General features: G+C 31.8%; 1 protein-coding gene across 3 annotated transcripts in view; it reads left to right on the forward strand.

The window, feature by feature from the left end:
- Positions 1-16,724, forward strand: part of slc9a1a (solute carrier family 9 member A1a) — a 407,815-nt gene that overhangs the window by 36,214 nt on the left and 354,877 nt on the right. For all 3 annotated transcript variants that reach the window (XR_015512082.1, XR_015512081.1, XM_087288024.1), the window contains exons 2-4: positions 2,904-3,364; positions 8,995-9,245; positions 16,420-16,637. Coding sequence is in view for 1 of the 3 variants with exons in the window: in XM_087288024.1 (XP_087144150.1) it covers positions 2,904-3,364; positions 8,995-9,245; positions 16,420-16,637 (930 nt within the window). In the remaining 2 variants the exon portion in view is untranslated. The remainder of the gene's footprint in view (positions 1-2,903; positions 3,365-8,994; positions 9,246-16,419; positions 16,638-16,724) is intronic.

The following is a 16,724-nucleotide window of genomic DNA, read 5'->3' on the forward strand; positions in this document are numbered from 1 at the left end:
GCGCAGCAGATATAAGCCCAAAATGTTTATTTTATTTGAATATGTTTTATGAATCCTTGATAAGGGAGATTTGAGTGATTAACAGACAATCCGTTGATATATAAAGTGTAAAAAAAACTACTGTTTTTTAAAAATATTAATAATAATTTAATGATATTATATTATGACTTTGATAGTCCAGTTAAATTAAGCAGAAGTTTTATTGATTGTTTAATAATGCGGTGAACTTAAGCTTAAGTTTTTTTTTTTGAGTGTTTACTTATTTGTATTGTTTTATTTCTTTATTTCAATTTATTTCACACTGTTGTTGATTTTATTATATTTTTACGATTTTGTTAAAGCTCTGATAAGTCCAGTTATCTTTAGTCTTTTGTCTGTTTGTGTATTAATAATTCAGTGAAGCGAATCTTATGCATTATGCATTGTTGTTAATTGTATTAATAAATCAGTTAATTGATGTAGTTTAAGTAAATAGTTTTTTATATTAGGTTATTTTGATGACATTTTATTTATGTTGGTTAATTTAGAGTTAAAAACAATAATACAAAAGAGTGTGCTGCTTTTATTTTGACTGTCAAGAGACGCTGCTTTTACAAAATAAATTCCTCAACATCTTGCCTGCATGTGTACTTGCACAAATGATACCAGAAAGTGCCATGTTATGTTGATTGCATATCAATTGCATAATAAATAGTGAAACTCCTAGTCTGTCGGTGGAGAAACAGGCCTCTTTCCTCTATTATGATGTAAAATGTGAAGCTGCTAATCGTTGACCCCTGGAGGAATTGAAGACCGCAGCCATTATAGGCAGATGCATTACTCTTTCAGCTGGAAGAGGTTTAATTCAGCTCGTCTCCAGGGTCTGTTTTCTGCTGACTGTCTTCATGTCACTCAGAGCTTCGCATGTGGTGATGTAGACAATCAGGATGACTTGAAATTAAAAGTAAAGATGAAGTGTATCTCAAAATAAAAGATGAACTTGTCAGTTTCTCAAAAACAATCATGTAACTCATTGTTGAACTTATAGTATCATATGATGCATTGTGCCTTGTGCACTGTAAAAAATATGTTCATTAACAGGTTTCATCTGATTTAATTTTTTTCTGTTTATTGGGTTGTGAATTGTATTAGGGCACTTGTATATTTATTATTATTATTGCTATTGATTTTTTTTATACATTTTTATTTTATGTATTTAATTTTATTATTTATTGTTAGGTTTTTTTAGCAATATTGTGAGCATGCACATTTAGAGTGCAGTTTTACAACTTCAGTTTCGCTTAATCACTAATTTTATTAGTATTTAAGTATTCCCCCTTCTCGTTCCTCATCCATGTTCCTCTTTTCTCCTTATTTCAGGCTTCCACCTAATATTTTGTTAATTTAATTTAATTTAATTTTGGTTAAAATTAATTGTTTAATATTATATGTAATTTTATTTATGATTTATATTTATTTTGTTTCCAATTACATTTTGTTTTGTTTCAAATTTATTAAATTTTTTATGTAATTTTATTTAATTTATTTAATTGTTTTTATTTTATATTCAACATTTATTTTCTATATAAAGTAATTTTATTCATTTAGTTATTTTCATTTGTATTTAAGATTTATTTTAAATATAATGTAGTTTTATTTCATTTTTATTTCATTTTTTTCATTTAACTTAATTTAAAATACTTTTCTTTCATTATTTTTATTCTGTTAATTTAATTTTGGTTAATTTATTTAATATTATATGTAATTTTATTTATTGATTTATTTATTTTTTTCTAATAAATTCAATTTTTGTTCCAAATTAATTTTATTTTGAATGTAATTTATTTAATTTTAATATTTTCATTTTGCATTTAATATTTATTTTATATATATTATAATTTTATTTAATATTATTATTATTTTTATTGTAAGCACATATATTTAGAGTGCACCCTGGCACACATAAACTCCAGTTTAATTTAATCACAAATTGTATTATTATTTAGGCAATCCCCCTTCTCGTTCCTCATCTATGTTCCTTTTTCCTCATTACTTCAGGGTGTGCTCCATTTATTGATTTATTTTTATTGATTTATTTTTATTTTGTTTTGAATTTAATTTTGTTTAAATTTTTATTTTATATGTATATAATGTAATTTTTTTTTTTGTTAATTATTATTTTATTATATTTATTTTTTGTTTGTTTTTTATATTTAATTTCAAGTTGTATTATATTTTATATGTTATGTAATTTATTTTATTATTTTTATTTTATTAAAATTATAATTAATGTAATTATATTTCAAATTTATTTCATATGTATTTATATTAATTGATTTATATGTATTTTGTTTCTAACTAAATTTAGTTTCAAATATTGATTTATTTTTATCGACTTATTGTTTTTAATTCATATCAACTTATTGTTTTTAATTCAATTTTGATAAATGTGTTTTATTTGTAATTTTATTTGTTTGATTATTTTTATTGATTGATTTTTATTTTGTTTTTAATTTACTTTTAGTTTTATAAATGTAATTTTTATTATGTATTTTAAATTTTATTATTATTTTATTATATTTATTTTTATTTTATTTAATTGCTTTTTAATTTAATTTAGTTTCAAGTTGTATTATTTAATTTTTATAGTTGTATTGTTATTCTGTTTTCAATTTAATTTAATTTTGTCTCATGTAATTTTATTTATTTATTTTTGTTTTGTTTTAATGTTATTTTGTTTCAAATTAGTTTTATATTAAATAAAATGTAATTTTATTTTTCTATTATTTTATTTAATTATTTTTCATTTGTATTTAATTTTATATATATATATATATATATATATATATATATATAAATATAGTATTATTAATATAATCCCCCTTCCATTCCTCATCCATGCTTCTCTTTTCTCATGATTTCAGGGTTCCACCTGATCCCCCGCATTTCCTCCATCGTACCTGAGAGTTGTCTGCTCATCGTGGTCGGCCTCCTGATCGGGGGTCTCATGAAACTCGTGGGTGAAGTTCCTCCCGTCCTCCGATCCGACATCTTCTTTCTCTACCTGCTTCCTCCAATCATCCTAGATGCCGGCTATTTTCTTCCCATCCGACCCTTCACTGAAAACCTGGGCACCATCCTGATGTTTGCGGTGGTGGGAACGCTCTGGAACTCCTTCTTCATTGGCGGTTTACTATACGGTGTTTGTCAGCTGGAGGGCGTTCACCTGGTGCATGTGGATCTGCTGTCCTGTTTGCTGTTCGGCTCCATTATTTCGGCTGTGGATCCTGTGGCGGTTCTGGCGGTGTTTGAGGAGATCCACATCAACGAGCTGCTCCACATTCTGGTGTTCGGAGAGTCGCTACTGAACGATGCCGTCACTGTGGTGAGTACACGGAACAAAAACCCCTTTAAGGTTTACTTGATGCTCTGGTTTCCCCCACAGTCCAAAAACATGAGCGATAGGTGAAATGAATAAACTAAATTGTCTGTAGTGTATGTGTGTGAATGAGTGTGTATGGGTGTTTCCCACTACTAGGTTGTAGCTGGAAGGGCATCCGCTGTCTAAAACATATGCTGGATTAGTTGGTGGTTCATTCCACTGTGGCGGCCCCTGATAAGTAAGGGATTAAGCCAAAGGAAAATGATTGAATTTAAATTATAACATTTTTTATCAAACTATTTGCACAATCAAATTTCAAGTACATTTTACTATCTTACGTCAAGTACAATTAACTTGTCAAAAATCATGTTTAATCTACTTGATGTTTAACCAAACTCTTCTAAACTAATAAATTGAAAGTTAATTGATTCTTTTTAATTTTGAGTCTATATTTATTTAAATCTCTTCTACAAGTTCTTGTAGTTCTAGCTGAAGGAACATTGCTTTTAGCAAATTAAGTCAATCTTATTAACAGTGGTGTAAAGGAACAAAGTACAATACTTAAATGACTGTATTTGAGTCGTTTTCCTCAGGAATTGTAATATACTAAGTAGTTTTATAAATGAACTTTTATATCCCCTTCAGTATATTTTCAGTGCTGTATCGGTACTTTTACTCCATTACTTTCCTTAAGCCTGCAGTCACTTCTTTATTTTTTCTTGTCTATGGGGATTGGGGATTGGCTGAGTAGTAGCGCTGCATGTTACTGGCTAAATTGAGAATCACAATGTTTTGTCTTAAAATAAAATCATGATTTTCTCACAATTCTGTAGATGTAAAATAAAGCTTAAAGTAGGGGTGTGAAAATGAATTGTTTCTTCAGTGCACGGACAATTCGGTATTGGTTCAGTAATAATCATAACCGGTTATTGTGTGCTGACGTCATTTATCGCATATTCGCAATGTCGCCGTAGCTTACTATGGCGAGATTAAGGGGAACAAGAGTATTTACAATGTTCCAACTACATACAAATGCAGAAACTGTGCACAGTTTTACCGTTTACTGTGTGTTTGCTGGATCAGTCTTGACGCTTACAGCAGAAGCCCCTATTTCACAGCGATTGAGGGAATGAAAGTACTCCATTCCTCTCTCTCTCTCTCTCTCTCTCTCTCTCTCTCTCTCTCTCTCTCTCTCTCTCTCTCTCTCTCGCTCTCGCTCTCGCTCGCTCGCTCACACCATCGCGATGTTTCACATTAGACATTGTACGATGCCAGTTTGGTGTCATTGCCCAACCCTAGTGGTAACCTCAAAACTTTATTAAAAATTTAATGAACTATTAATGCTTTTCTAGTTGAGCTTTACCTTTGAATTTTGAATCCACATTCTTCTAGTTATTTATGTTAAACATTTATTTTTCATTTTCTATTTCATTTTTACTTTTCGTATCAGGTTTTTTTTAGTATGCCACTATCATCTACTGGGCTTCCTTCCTCTAGATATTAACTGTTTATGGACTTTGGTCATCCATTGGTAGTCTCTCTGTGTGTGCGCATGCGTGCGATCAGTGGATGGTTTCAGGTCTTCGGTGAATTCCCTGCACACTTGTTCACTCTCACAGCTCAATTTATCAGCCGATTGAGCTCTGTCGTTTCCACCAACCTGTTCTAGGCATGGGATGATAACCTGTTTCAAGGTTTACCTCGGATTGGAAAAGTTAAGGTTTAAAAGCTGCTGAAATGTTCTGTTATGCCCTTCCTACAGTATATGTAAGATTTTTTTTAATGAATACTTTAGTTTTTTAGGGCAACAGTATCTCCAGCAGAAAAGGACCCTTCAGATCAAAAGCTACTGGTCAGGCCGTGATTCAAAACATTTGATAAACAAATCACTTTTAAACCAACATCCAGCATGCTAGAGACCCGAACAGCCCAGTGGCTTTACTTTATATTCAAAGGAAAGGTAGATCTCCAAAGATGCCTTTTCAAGGTGTGAAGAAATGTTTTGAAACTAAAGAAGACAGCAGAAGTCAATGATTTGTTTTAATTATTCAGCCTGGCATGTTTACTGTGCCAAATATCATCAATGTTTCTTAAACTAAATTATAATGTGTTCAATGGGAGGAAAAACTCATTTTTTACCCAAACACTTAAATGAACACATTGTAGAGCAGTGAACACAATACTGTACAACTATCGTGATATTTTTATCTAAGGATATCATACCATCACAATCTGATGCCTACCCTGAGCTGTTTTTCCTCAACTGCTTGACCTCATGCTTTGAACAAGCTTCTCTAGTGCTCTGCGAGACGAATGACACTTAGTAGACGATCAATGGAAGAAGCCAAACGTGATTTGAGGCGTTCGCTGAAGAGCTGCTCCTCTAATCTCAGGAGGATTTGTTGTCCCGCTTTGCTCATTTCAGCTGGGAAGCACTAAATCAGGTTTTATTGAGTGGTTTGGAGAAGAGCGTGATGCTGCTGAGTGTTCTTGATGAAGAGTCTAATACTACACTTGGTAGACGAGAAGGAAAAAACTAGAGCTGCAAGATATTTGGAATATTTGATGTTGCGATTTAATATACATTTTTTTCTAATGTTTTCTAAAAAAAAATAAAAATAAAAAATGAAGCATTACGATTTTTTTCTTCTAATTTTAGAAAAAATAGTCAAAATTCAAGATAAAATATATATGTATATTTTTTTTCTTTTTTTTTTCTGCTGTTAAAATGGTGCCCGGAAAGTTAAAGCTATAAATGCTACAATTTATTGTTCTCAAATACTTGTAACTCACTAAAAATACTTACATTTACAGACACTTACTGAGTGTTAAGATGACAGTATACACATGTACATATACAGGGCTCGAAATTAACCTTTTTTCTTGGTAGCACCGATGCTCCTAACTTTAAAAAGTTAGGCGCATCAGCCAAAATTTAGTCGCACCCACCAATTATGAGCACCGTTACTACAAGTTTTATTCAAACATATTTATTGCATTTGAAATCAACAGTAATCAAACTAACAAGCAAAAAAAAAAAATATATATATATATATATATATATATATGCAAGCTTGAGGAAAATATGTCTCAACGAAATCCCGTTATTACAAGAAAATAGATTTTATAACATAACTGAGTGACCAAAGCATACACGGAGCGCTCACCGGCCCTGCACGCACTGCTTAAATGAATCTGTTAACGTTATAACTGTGCTGTTCTCACAAGTGCTGTCTGATATTGCATTGATGCTTTTGACATACTGTACCTTATTATATGCATACGTCATGTTAATAGCAATACTTTCTTTTCATGAGTAGCGATATTAGTTTACTCAGTGCAAGCCCGTTTGCGATGCCGATGGTGTACGTGGTGTTAAATTTTACATATAGCTGTCCCTTGCACGGCGGACAGCATCTAGCGATTAAATGAAGGATTAAACAGAAGCTCTCGTGCTAGATGTGGCAAACTGTTACCTGAAAACTCCATCCCCACAGACTTTTAATAGCGGACTTGAAGCCAACGGAGTCTTTTATCCACTCTTGGAAAAGTGTAGATGGTGGACTAACATTCAGCACATGATCACAACTAAGATGTGTCATTATTTATAACTTTAGATGCCATGGTTTCTAAAACAAAATCTGCCAGTGTCATTTTCATTCTCATCTTTAGCGCTTTAGTTTTTCGCGGTAGTAGCTCTCTCTGTCATCCCAAGCAAGAAGGCGCTGGCTGAGTGATTGACAGCTGACATTAACCAATCATTCGCGTTCAGTGCTAGAGCAGTGGTGGGCCAATAAGAAGAGCGCGAAGGCGGGGCAAGCATTACGGACTTGTTACTGTAGCAAGATGACATGACAACTGTTTTAAACCATTCCTGAGCACTGCGTTTCCCGTTTCAAGTGCAGACAAAGAGCTTAGAGAGATGCATTCTGCGTGAATGTCTCCCGAATCCGCGCATGTGGTGAACATTTTGCAGTAAAAACTGGTCGCACTCAACAATTTTAAGCACTCGCAGAAATGCTCCCAAATATATTTTGAGGTCGCATAGATAAAATTTCGGGCGCATATGCGACCAAAATGGTCGCAATTTCGAGCCCTGATATATATATATATATATATATATATATATATATATATATATATATATATATATATATATATATATATAGTCAGAATAACCCCCCGCCCCATACAGTTGAAGTCAGAATTATTTGCCCCCTTGTTTTTTTCCGCCAATTTCTGTTTAAAGGCTTATTAGACTAGGTTAATTTGGTTAACTTGGCAGGTTATAATGATGGTTTGCTCTGTAAACTATCGAGAAAAAAATTTGCTTAGGGGCTAATAGTTTTGACCTTAAAATGGTTCATAAAAAATTAAAAACTGCTTTTATTCAAGCCGAAATTAAATGAAATAAGATTTTCTCCAGAAGAAAAAATATTATCAGACATACTGTGAAAATTTCCTTGCTCTGTTAAACATCAATTGGGAAATAAAAAAAAGAAAAAAAATTCAAAGGGGGCTAATAATTCTGACTTTAACTGTATGTGCTCTTTCATAGACTGTACTTGCGTTCTGGCATTATATAAAGAGTAGTAAAAAATAATCTTGTAGTAAAATGCAAAATATGACAATAATATAATTTATCACAATATATTCGGGTGCAATATATCGTACAACAAAACATGTATATCATGACAGGCATACCTGTATATTTTTCCCCCTTATTTGTAAAGGAGATTTTTATTTATTTATTTATTTATTTTGGAAAAACTTTATATTGCGATGTGTTTTATATTGCAGTATTGTGATAGTGTATAAATGCAGTTTCAACAAATCAATTCATTCAATATTGACCCTAAATGTGTACAGCTTTTGTGAAAATATGAAAAAAGAAAATTATACATTCTATCTGTTTTCTATTTTTTTTATTTATTTTGCATTTTTTTAGGAAAGTCACCACACTTTAAGATAAAAAAAAAATAAATAAATAAAGTTTTTTTTTCTGCTGCTAAAATGCCTGGGTCATTTTTGACCCACAAGTCAACTGGAAAAATTTTTTATAAATGTGCCCAATTTATGTGTATTTCTATATGTGTCCACTGGGGTTGGGTGATGCAGAGTAATTTGCCATCGTACGATGTCTAATGTGAGACATCGCGATGGACAATGGCATCGTCGTTGAAGGCGGCGAGGAATTAATTCATAACAATATAATTATTTATAGCCTACAGTCTCAAATACCTGACCCGCATGGGCTTTGTTTTACTATATTTGCGGGTTGCTGCTGTGATGGGGACGGGGTCGAAGATTGCGATGCTGGCTCAGTGTCAGGAAGTCTCTTTCTTTCTTTCTTTCTTTCTTTCTTTCTTTCTTTCTTTCTTTCTTTCTTTCTTTCTTTCTTTCTTTCTTTCTTTCTTTCTTTCTTTCTTTCTTTCTTTCTTTCTTTCTTTCTTTCTTTCTTTCCTTCCTTCCTTCCTTCCTTCAATCATATATACATTTTAAATTCAATTAGTTTTTTATGTATACAGCAGCCTTTACTGTCGTATAGTTTTTAAATAAATGCAGTTTATAATCTCTGTTTAATAAAATAGGCCTGATGTTCTGGACTGATCTCTTTTTGTGTTGTTGTGCAGGTTCTGTATCATCTGTTCGAGGAGTACTCCAGTGTGGGAACCATCACCATCACGGACGTGTTTCTGGGAATTGTGTGTTTTCTGGTGGTGTCGTTGGGTGGAATCGTGGTCGGCGCCATCTATGGCATCCTGGCGGCCTTTACATCACGCTTCACCTCACACACACGCGTCATCGAGCCGCTGTTCGTCTTCGTCTACAGCTACATGGCTTATCTGTCCGCTGAGGTGTTTCATCTGTCTGGCATCATGGCGTAAGTCAACACTTCAATTCAGTTTCACAATTTCATTCAATAACAGGGTTCATACTGTCATGGAAATCCTGGTAAAGTCATGGAATTTTTGACATTGCACTTTCCAGGCCTGGAAGGGTTTTGGAAAAACAGAAAAACCCACAAAGTTTTGGAAAAGTCATAGAAAACAGATATCTGTATACTTGAATATAGGTATTTTACTTCCTTTCTGTCCTTGTTCAATCACATACTCTCATTATTAGTGCGGTGTAAGCATTATCTAAATCCATTATACGTAGATATAAATATAAATTGAAAATAAATAGATTGCTGCGTGTTCACGATATGCTGTAATAAAGTTGAACATGCATTGTTTTTCTTTTACTACACGTATGTAGACATTGCATGAAACATTAAGTCTTGGAAAAGTCATAGAAAATGTCACGGAATTTTTGTAGTAAAAATGTGTATGAACCCTGTAATAAGTTGATGAGATTATATTGTCAATGTTTTTTATTTTTTTATGAATTATCATTTTAAAAATTAATTTAAAAAATTTATATTTCATAGAATTAAATTGTCAATGTCCAATTTTTTATGTATATATAAAAAAAATTCACTTAAATTTAATTTAAAAATTAAAATAAATCCAGACGACTGAGAGAAGACATTTTCCATAGGCTTTTACTCCTAAAACAATATATATATATATATGTGTGTGTGTGTGTGTGTGTGTGTGTGTGTGTGTGTGTGTGTGTGTGTGTGTGTGTGTGTGTGTGTGTGTGTGTGTGTGTGTGTGTGTGTGTATACACACACACACACACATATATATATATATATATATATATATACACACACATATATATATATATATATATATATATATATACATACATACATACATACATACATACATACATACATACATACATACATACATACATATATATATATATATATATATATATATATATATATATATATATATATATATATATATATATATATATATATATATATATATATACACACACACAGTTGAAGTCAGAATTATTAGCCCCTTTTTTTTTTCCCAAATTTCTTTTTAACCCTTTGATTCACTACATGAGTCTAAAGTGACTCGTCTAAGTTTATTTTTTCTATATCTATTTTATAGCTTGTGCATCAAAGGGTTAATGGAGAGAAGATTTTTTCAACACATTTCTAAACATAATCTTTTAATTACTCATCTCTAATAACTGATTTAACAAAACAATTTAATTTGAAACCCCTAATATATTTTTAAAATGTATTTATATTTTTCCTTTTTTTATTTGATTTTTATTTTATTATTTAGTTTTAATTTTTATTTGCTTGTGTTTTTATTTTATTTATTTATTTAGTTTTTTATTTGCTTGTGTATTTATTTTATTTATTTATTTAATTTTTATTTTTATTTGCTTGTGTATTTATTTAATTATTTAATAAAAAATTTTATTAGCTTGAATATTTATTTATTTTTAATTTTTATTTGATTGTGTATTCATTCATTTTTATTCATTTTATGTATGTTTTTAAAACTAAAATTCAGGTAAAATGTACGATAAAGGCTTATTTATGCTTCTGCGTCAAATGTATACGTATGCTTCAGCGCAGCCTTCAGGCTGTCGCAGACCAATCGCCGTGGCTCACGCCGACGCTGATGCATTCCTTCCATAAACATGTAACTACACATTGTAACAACGCGTATCACAAGCTCTGTGATTGGTCGACTTGGTGTCAGTGTTGCATGGTGCATGAGTGGTGAGTGTCCAGTCCAGTGAAGGAGCTCCATATAAGAGTTTTTTGGTTTGTGTTTACCTTATGGTTTATGTTGTTACATGTCCGCCGGTTCTTGTCTCTGAATGAGCGAGTTTTAGCTACTTTAACATTTAACGTAGCATTCGGAATAAACAAAACACCCACGAAGAAATTCAACACAGAGGAACATAAAAGCCTACTGCCAGCTAGTGTTACAAAGGTGTTACTGCAGAGCAACACAAACAGCATGCAGAAGTATAAATGCACTACTACGCGCAAGGCAGGCGTCGTGGGTATTGCTTATCACTCGACGCAGAAGTATAAATCAGCCTCTAGTCCTTATATACTACAGTACTTAAACACATTTTTCTAATAAATTTATTTGCAAACAACATGCATGAATACATTATGCAAAAAAAAGATAATTATTTAAAACACAATAGATGCTCTCTATTTTTAACATAAGTAATAGGAGCCCTTTTTGCTATGAAAAGTTTTGCAGAAGACTCTCCAATATTCCACAAAAGCTTTCATCCTGTGTCTCTCTCTGAAATATGAGATCAATAAACAGGCCCAGATGAAACAGGTCAGGGCCGGTATTTCTCACATCTGAAAGCATCCAGTGATTTAATAGCTTGTCACTGACACTTGATCTACTGTCTAAAGTTTTCTGGATTCTCTGCGTCTTTGCGGCAGTAAGTAAACGTGTGTCAGAACTAGGGTTGTAACGGTATGAATTTTTACGGTATGATAATCGTCTAAAACAATACCACGGTTTGACGGTTTCGCGGTATATGGTATGTTACAATTGTTACAAAATAATAGGACAGTGAAGCAAATTTGACTTTTTCCAAATAATATATTTTCAGTTACTATAAACAACACCACTTACAATGAACAAATAAAAAAATAAGAAAATAATAAATAATGTGTCAAAGTCCAAATAAACATGGTGCAAATCCTCAGTAAAAAATAGATATAAATATTTACTATACTATAAATAGTTACATAACGAAACTAGATTCAATATGGAACATCCTTAGGTTTTATGTGCCAGCATGGATATGGTTGTCTGTGGATATGGATTTGGATATGGTTGTCTGCAATGCAGACAAACAGCTGCACCTTCATTTGCGTCTTTTGAAAACAGCAAGAGCAGCAGTTCGTCTTTGCTGTGTCACTGTTTTATGTTTCTGTGCTGCTGTGCATGCAAAAGTACTTAGTATGAGAATTATTTCATGCAAAACTTTTTTTTGCGTTTTATTTAGCCGCGCATAAATGTATGCCTATCTCTCATTCCGTGTTGTTCAAAACGCTCGTTTTTGGTCCACAAACAAAAGCGAAACCTATGCTTATTGGTTGTGATATAGCGAGTTTGAACCAATCTGGGCATGGAGGAGGGACAATGCATCAATGTATCGTGTCTGGTTTGTCCGGAGACACAGTGACGAGCGTTTCTTTGTCAAATCAGCGTTGTCAAATTTTGATGACGTAACCGCACTGATTCCGGAGCCTCCGGAACCGCGAATGTTATGTGATAAAGCACTGGAAAGCTGAGATTCTCTTCTTTTGAAGTCAGTTGAAATAATCAACTCTGAGCGGAAAAAAACGCGTTACGTCACTTGCGTCTGTTTTATTCTTCAATCACATGAAAGCAGAGGCTGGATTTCCATTGAGGTGCCTGCAGCGTTTATGTTGTCAAGACAACAAGGGAGACTTTTGAAGATGGAGGAGAGACTAGTGGTTGCTCTTCTAAGTTATCCAGAGCTGTATGGCTTCAAAAATCTTGAATATCACAACATTGTTACTTATTAAAATTGTATTAATATCAACAGCAATACTCTCAAACAAATACACAGCTGATTCAGTCGTTGTCTAGCTACATAAAAAAGCAAACTGCGCTCCTTTTTGTCTCGTAAACAAAAAGGCAGTAATGTGCGCCACACGTTTTTGGAACGCAAATGTGCGTACGGTGTGATCGGCCCCTTAAACAGTGCTGATTTGAAATTTTGTTCACGTGCTCAACAGAAATGACTGTGATTGGCCGTGAAGGTCATCAGTTCATCACACTTCACCGGTGTTTACCGAGCACAAACACAGACGAGCGATCCGCTGATAAATCGACTGATCTTCACGGCTCTAATGTCTGTGTATCTGTTTGCACTCGGTGAAGAGCGGTGAGCTGATGACCGTCACGGCCAATCACAGTCATTTCTGTTGAGCACTGGTGAATACTATGGCTAATCAGCGACGTTTATGAGCGCGCTCAGCGGCGCTTAAATGTTAGCGGGAATTAGACGTTTTTAAAACGTCAACACTATTGACGACAACACTATCACAGACAACACGAGGGTGTGCTACAGAGGACTGGATTGTTTTATCGCTCACCAGGTTACATAGACTGAAGCAGGGAAGCGTCCCCACAATGTTTACCTGCTGCCATGAACTGAAACCTAGGAGGACACTTGCACATATCACTCTGAAAGAGATTGCGATGTTGTTTGATGCCTAATATGCTTTTAGTTGTTTAAATTAAATTGAACTGAATGATATTAAAGTGATGTTTACATCATATCTGAATTTTTAAATCGTGGCAACAGCTGGAGGTTTTTCAGTACACAGCATGTTGCTGCAATGTTTACAATGCTGATCCTATACTTTCAGGCTTTTTTCCACCGCAGGCTCACTTTCATGTTTTAAAATCCCGGCCGCGTGAAATAAGTGTATGACTAAATAAAAGCAACTGCATTTATTTGAAATATAAATTTTTTTTGTAAAATTGTTTGTCTTTAATGTTGCTTTAATTCAATTTGGGAGACAAGGAACTATTTTCATTGTATTTTATTCATGCTCTTTATTACTGGCGTTTTATTAAGGTAAAAAAAACTGACACAAGCAGCACATTATTGCTGTTTATGGGCTGTGTGAAATCATTATTATGCAAAACTGAACTCCTACACTAAAGAAACGCCTCGCTGCCGTCACAGGAAGTTTTGTCACAGAGGTTTGTCCTTTAAAAGAGGAACAAATGACCGAAAGTTTGCGTTCTCAACCCTGATTATATGTGCTGTTTAACTGTGAAATAGTGAGTTACAGATAAAGATAATTAGACAATCAACCACACCCCTATAATACTGTGTAATTGATTCATTTCCATATAAACAGTCATTTGAGGTAATTGTACATTGTCGTGATCACGCCTGTTCCTTTGAGATTTGACTGGAGGTGGAAATAGTTTATCACACATTGTGCTAAATGAGGGTAATTGAGATGTTCACTTTCAAGGGCTTATGTGATTGTATTCTAATTAAGTATTGAAAGTGATGCACATTCAGGATCATCACTGTTATGACTAAAATCTGTTAATATTGCGCTGTTATTAAAATATTGTATAAATGTTATTTAATACTGTGAGAATTATGATTCTAAGAAAAAAAGGACTATATATATATATATATATATATATATATATATATATATATATATATATATATATAAGGCTTACAGTATTTCCATGTAAATAGCTTGCTTTGATAATGTTTTAAATGACAATGTTCGTATGTTTATAAATTTATTTAGGCACATTTGTACTATTATTATACTATTTTGTTATTTTTTATTATTATTCTTTAAAGAATATAATTTAGCCAATTTTATTTCCATAATAGATAAGGTTTGTAACAATATTTTAATGTTCATTTGTAAATTAATGGTAATCTTTCCATTTATTAACTTAATAATTAGCTTGTTTAGCGATGGTTTAATTGATGTTAATAAGCCATTTTTAAATTAGTATTGTAAATTACTATAAAACTGTTTCTGCCTCCATGTTTCCCAATTTATAGTCTACAAGTTGTGCATACTTTTACAAAGTTAATTTATTGATATTTTAACAAAAAAATAATGGTTTAATTGTGTACGTCTGGAAATTCACTCTTACGTTGTCGTTTTTGATGATGTTTATTAAATTTACATTTAAAAATTTATTTAACTTGACACAATTGTAATATTTGCTTTTATTCTAATTATTAAAAAAATGTAATGTTTCATTCTAAAATTTTGAATAGTTAAACTTTCAAAGATAAAGGTATTCTTCATAACAGGCATACAGTAAACAATTTTATAAAAATATTATAATTAAACATAATTAATGATTTAAAGAGTTTCCTTAAACCTAGCTATCACTTAATATTTTGTGACGTCTAACAAACATTTTATGCATTCTTTTAGGATTCTACCTTTCTGCCACTGCAAAAACGTCTTGCTGCTTTAATTTATTTCTTTTTTTTTAATTAAATGAACTTTTCAAGTCATCTCAACTTACATCAATCAACCTGACTAAAATATTAATTTACACTTTATATAACTTTACAAAAACAATTACTGTTTTTGCAAACAAACTTTACAAACAGATTTGGAGAAACTAAATTATCAAAACAGAAACTAAACAAAATTTATTAAAATCAGTTAAAACAACATAACATTTGTTGTCTTGCCTTTGTCATTAAGTTTTTATTCCGCATGTTTGGATATGTCCAATAAAGTCAGATATTATTATCATTATTATTATTAATAATATTAATATTATTATGTTATTAATATATAATAATAATAATAATAATAATAATAATAATAATAATAATAATAATAATTATTATTATTATTATTATTATTATTATTTGATTATTATTGTTATTATTATTATTACTATTATTATATTATTATTTCTATTATGATTTCTATTATTATTATATTATTATTATTATTATTATTTATTATTTTTTTTTACATATATAAAGCTCTATAGAAAGACGACACTTGACAATTTTCATTTGGAATGCATTTCATTTACTTTTGATGTTAAAATCCACATATATAATATTGTCATGTCAATAAGTATGGAGCCAGATCAGCCTCAAAATTATTGCATGTACAAACTTTTATTAAATTCGTAAACACATGAAACACAATTTGTGAATTCTCAAGTAAAAATGCTAAATATTTCCCCAAATGAAAAGAATTTGTCTATTTATTCAATTCAATTCAATTCAGCTTTATTTGTATAGCGCTTGTAAAATGTAGATTGTGTCAAAGCAGCTTCACATAAATGGTCATAGTAACTGGAACAGTGTAGTTCAGTTTTTTAGTGTTTAAGTTCAGTTCAGTTCAGTTTAGTTCAGTTCAGTGTGATTTAATCATTAGAGAGTTCAAACACTGAAAACACAATTATCAATTGTGTTTTAAATTTCTGAGTTGTATTTGTGCATTTATGAATTGTGTTTTGAGGTTACAAGTTGGATTGTGAATCAAATATGAAATATGAATTGTGCTGTGCTTGTAAGATTTTTCTTTCTAAATGTATTATATTAAAGGCTGATCTGGCTCCTAAAATAACCATTACATCTTCTGTCTCCAGGTTAATCGCATGTGGTGCCGTCATGAGACCCTACGTGGAAGCCAACATTTCCCATAAATCTCACACAACCACTAAGTATTTCCTGAAGATGTGGAGCAGCGTGAGCGACACACTTATCTTCATTTTTTTGGGAGTGTCGACGGTGGCCGGACCGCACCAGTGGAACTGGACCTTCGTCATTGTCACTTTAATCCTCTGCCTGGTAGCGAGAGTTCTGGGTAAGGAAAAAGATGCATTTACCGTTAAAGTCAGAGTTATTCGCCTTCCTGTGAATTTTCTTTTTTTTTTTTGTTTGTTTCTTTTTC

The sequence above is a fragment of the Danio rerio genome, chromosome 16 (genome assembly GCF_052040795.2).
Source record: "Danio rerio strain M-AB ecotype USA chromosome 16, GRCz13ab, whole genome shotgun sequence".
Classification (NCBI taxonomy): domain Eukaryota; kingdom Metazoa; phylum Chordata; class Actinopteri; order Cypriniformes; family Danionidae; genus Danio; species Danio rerio.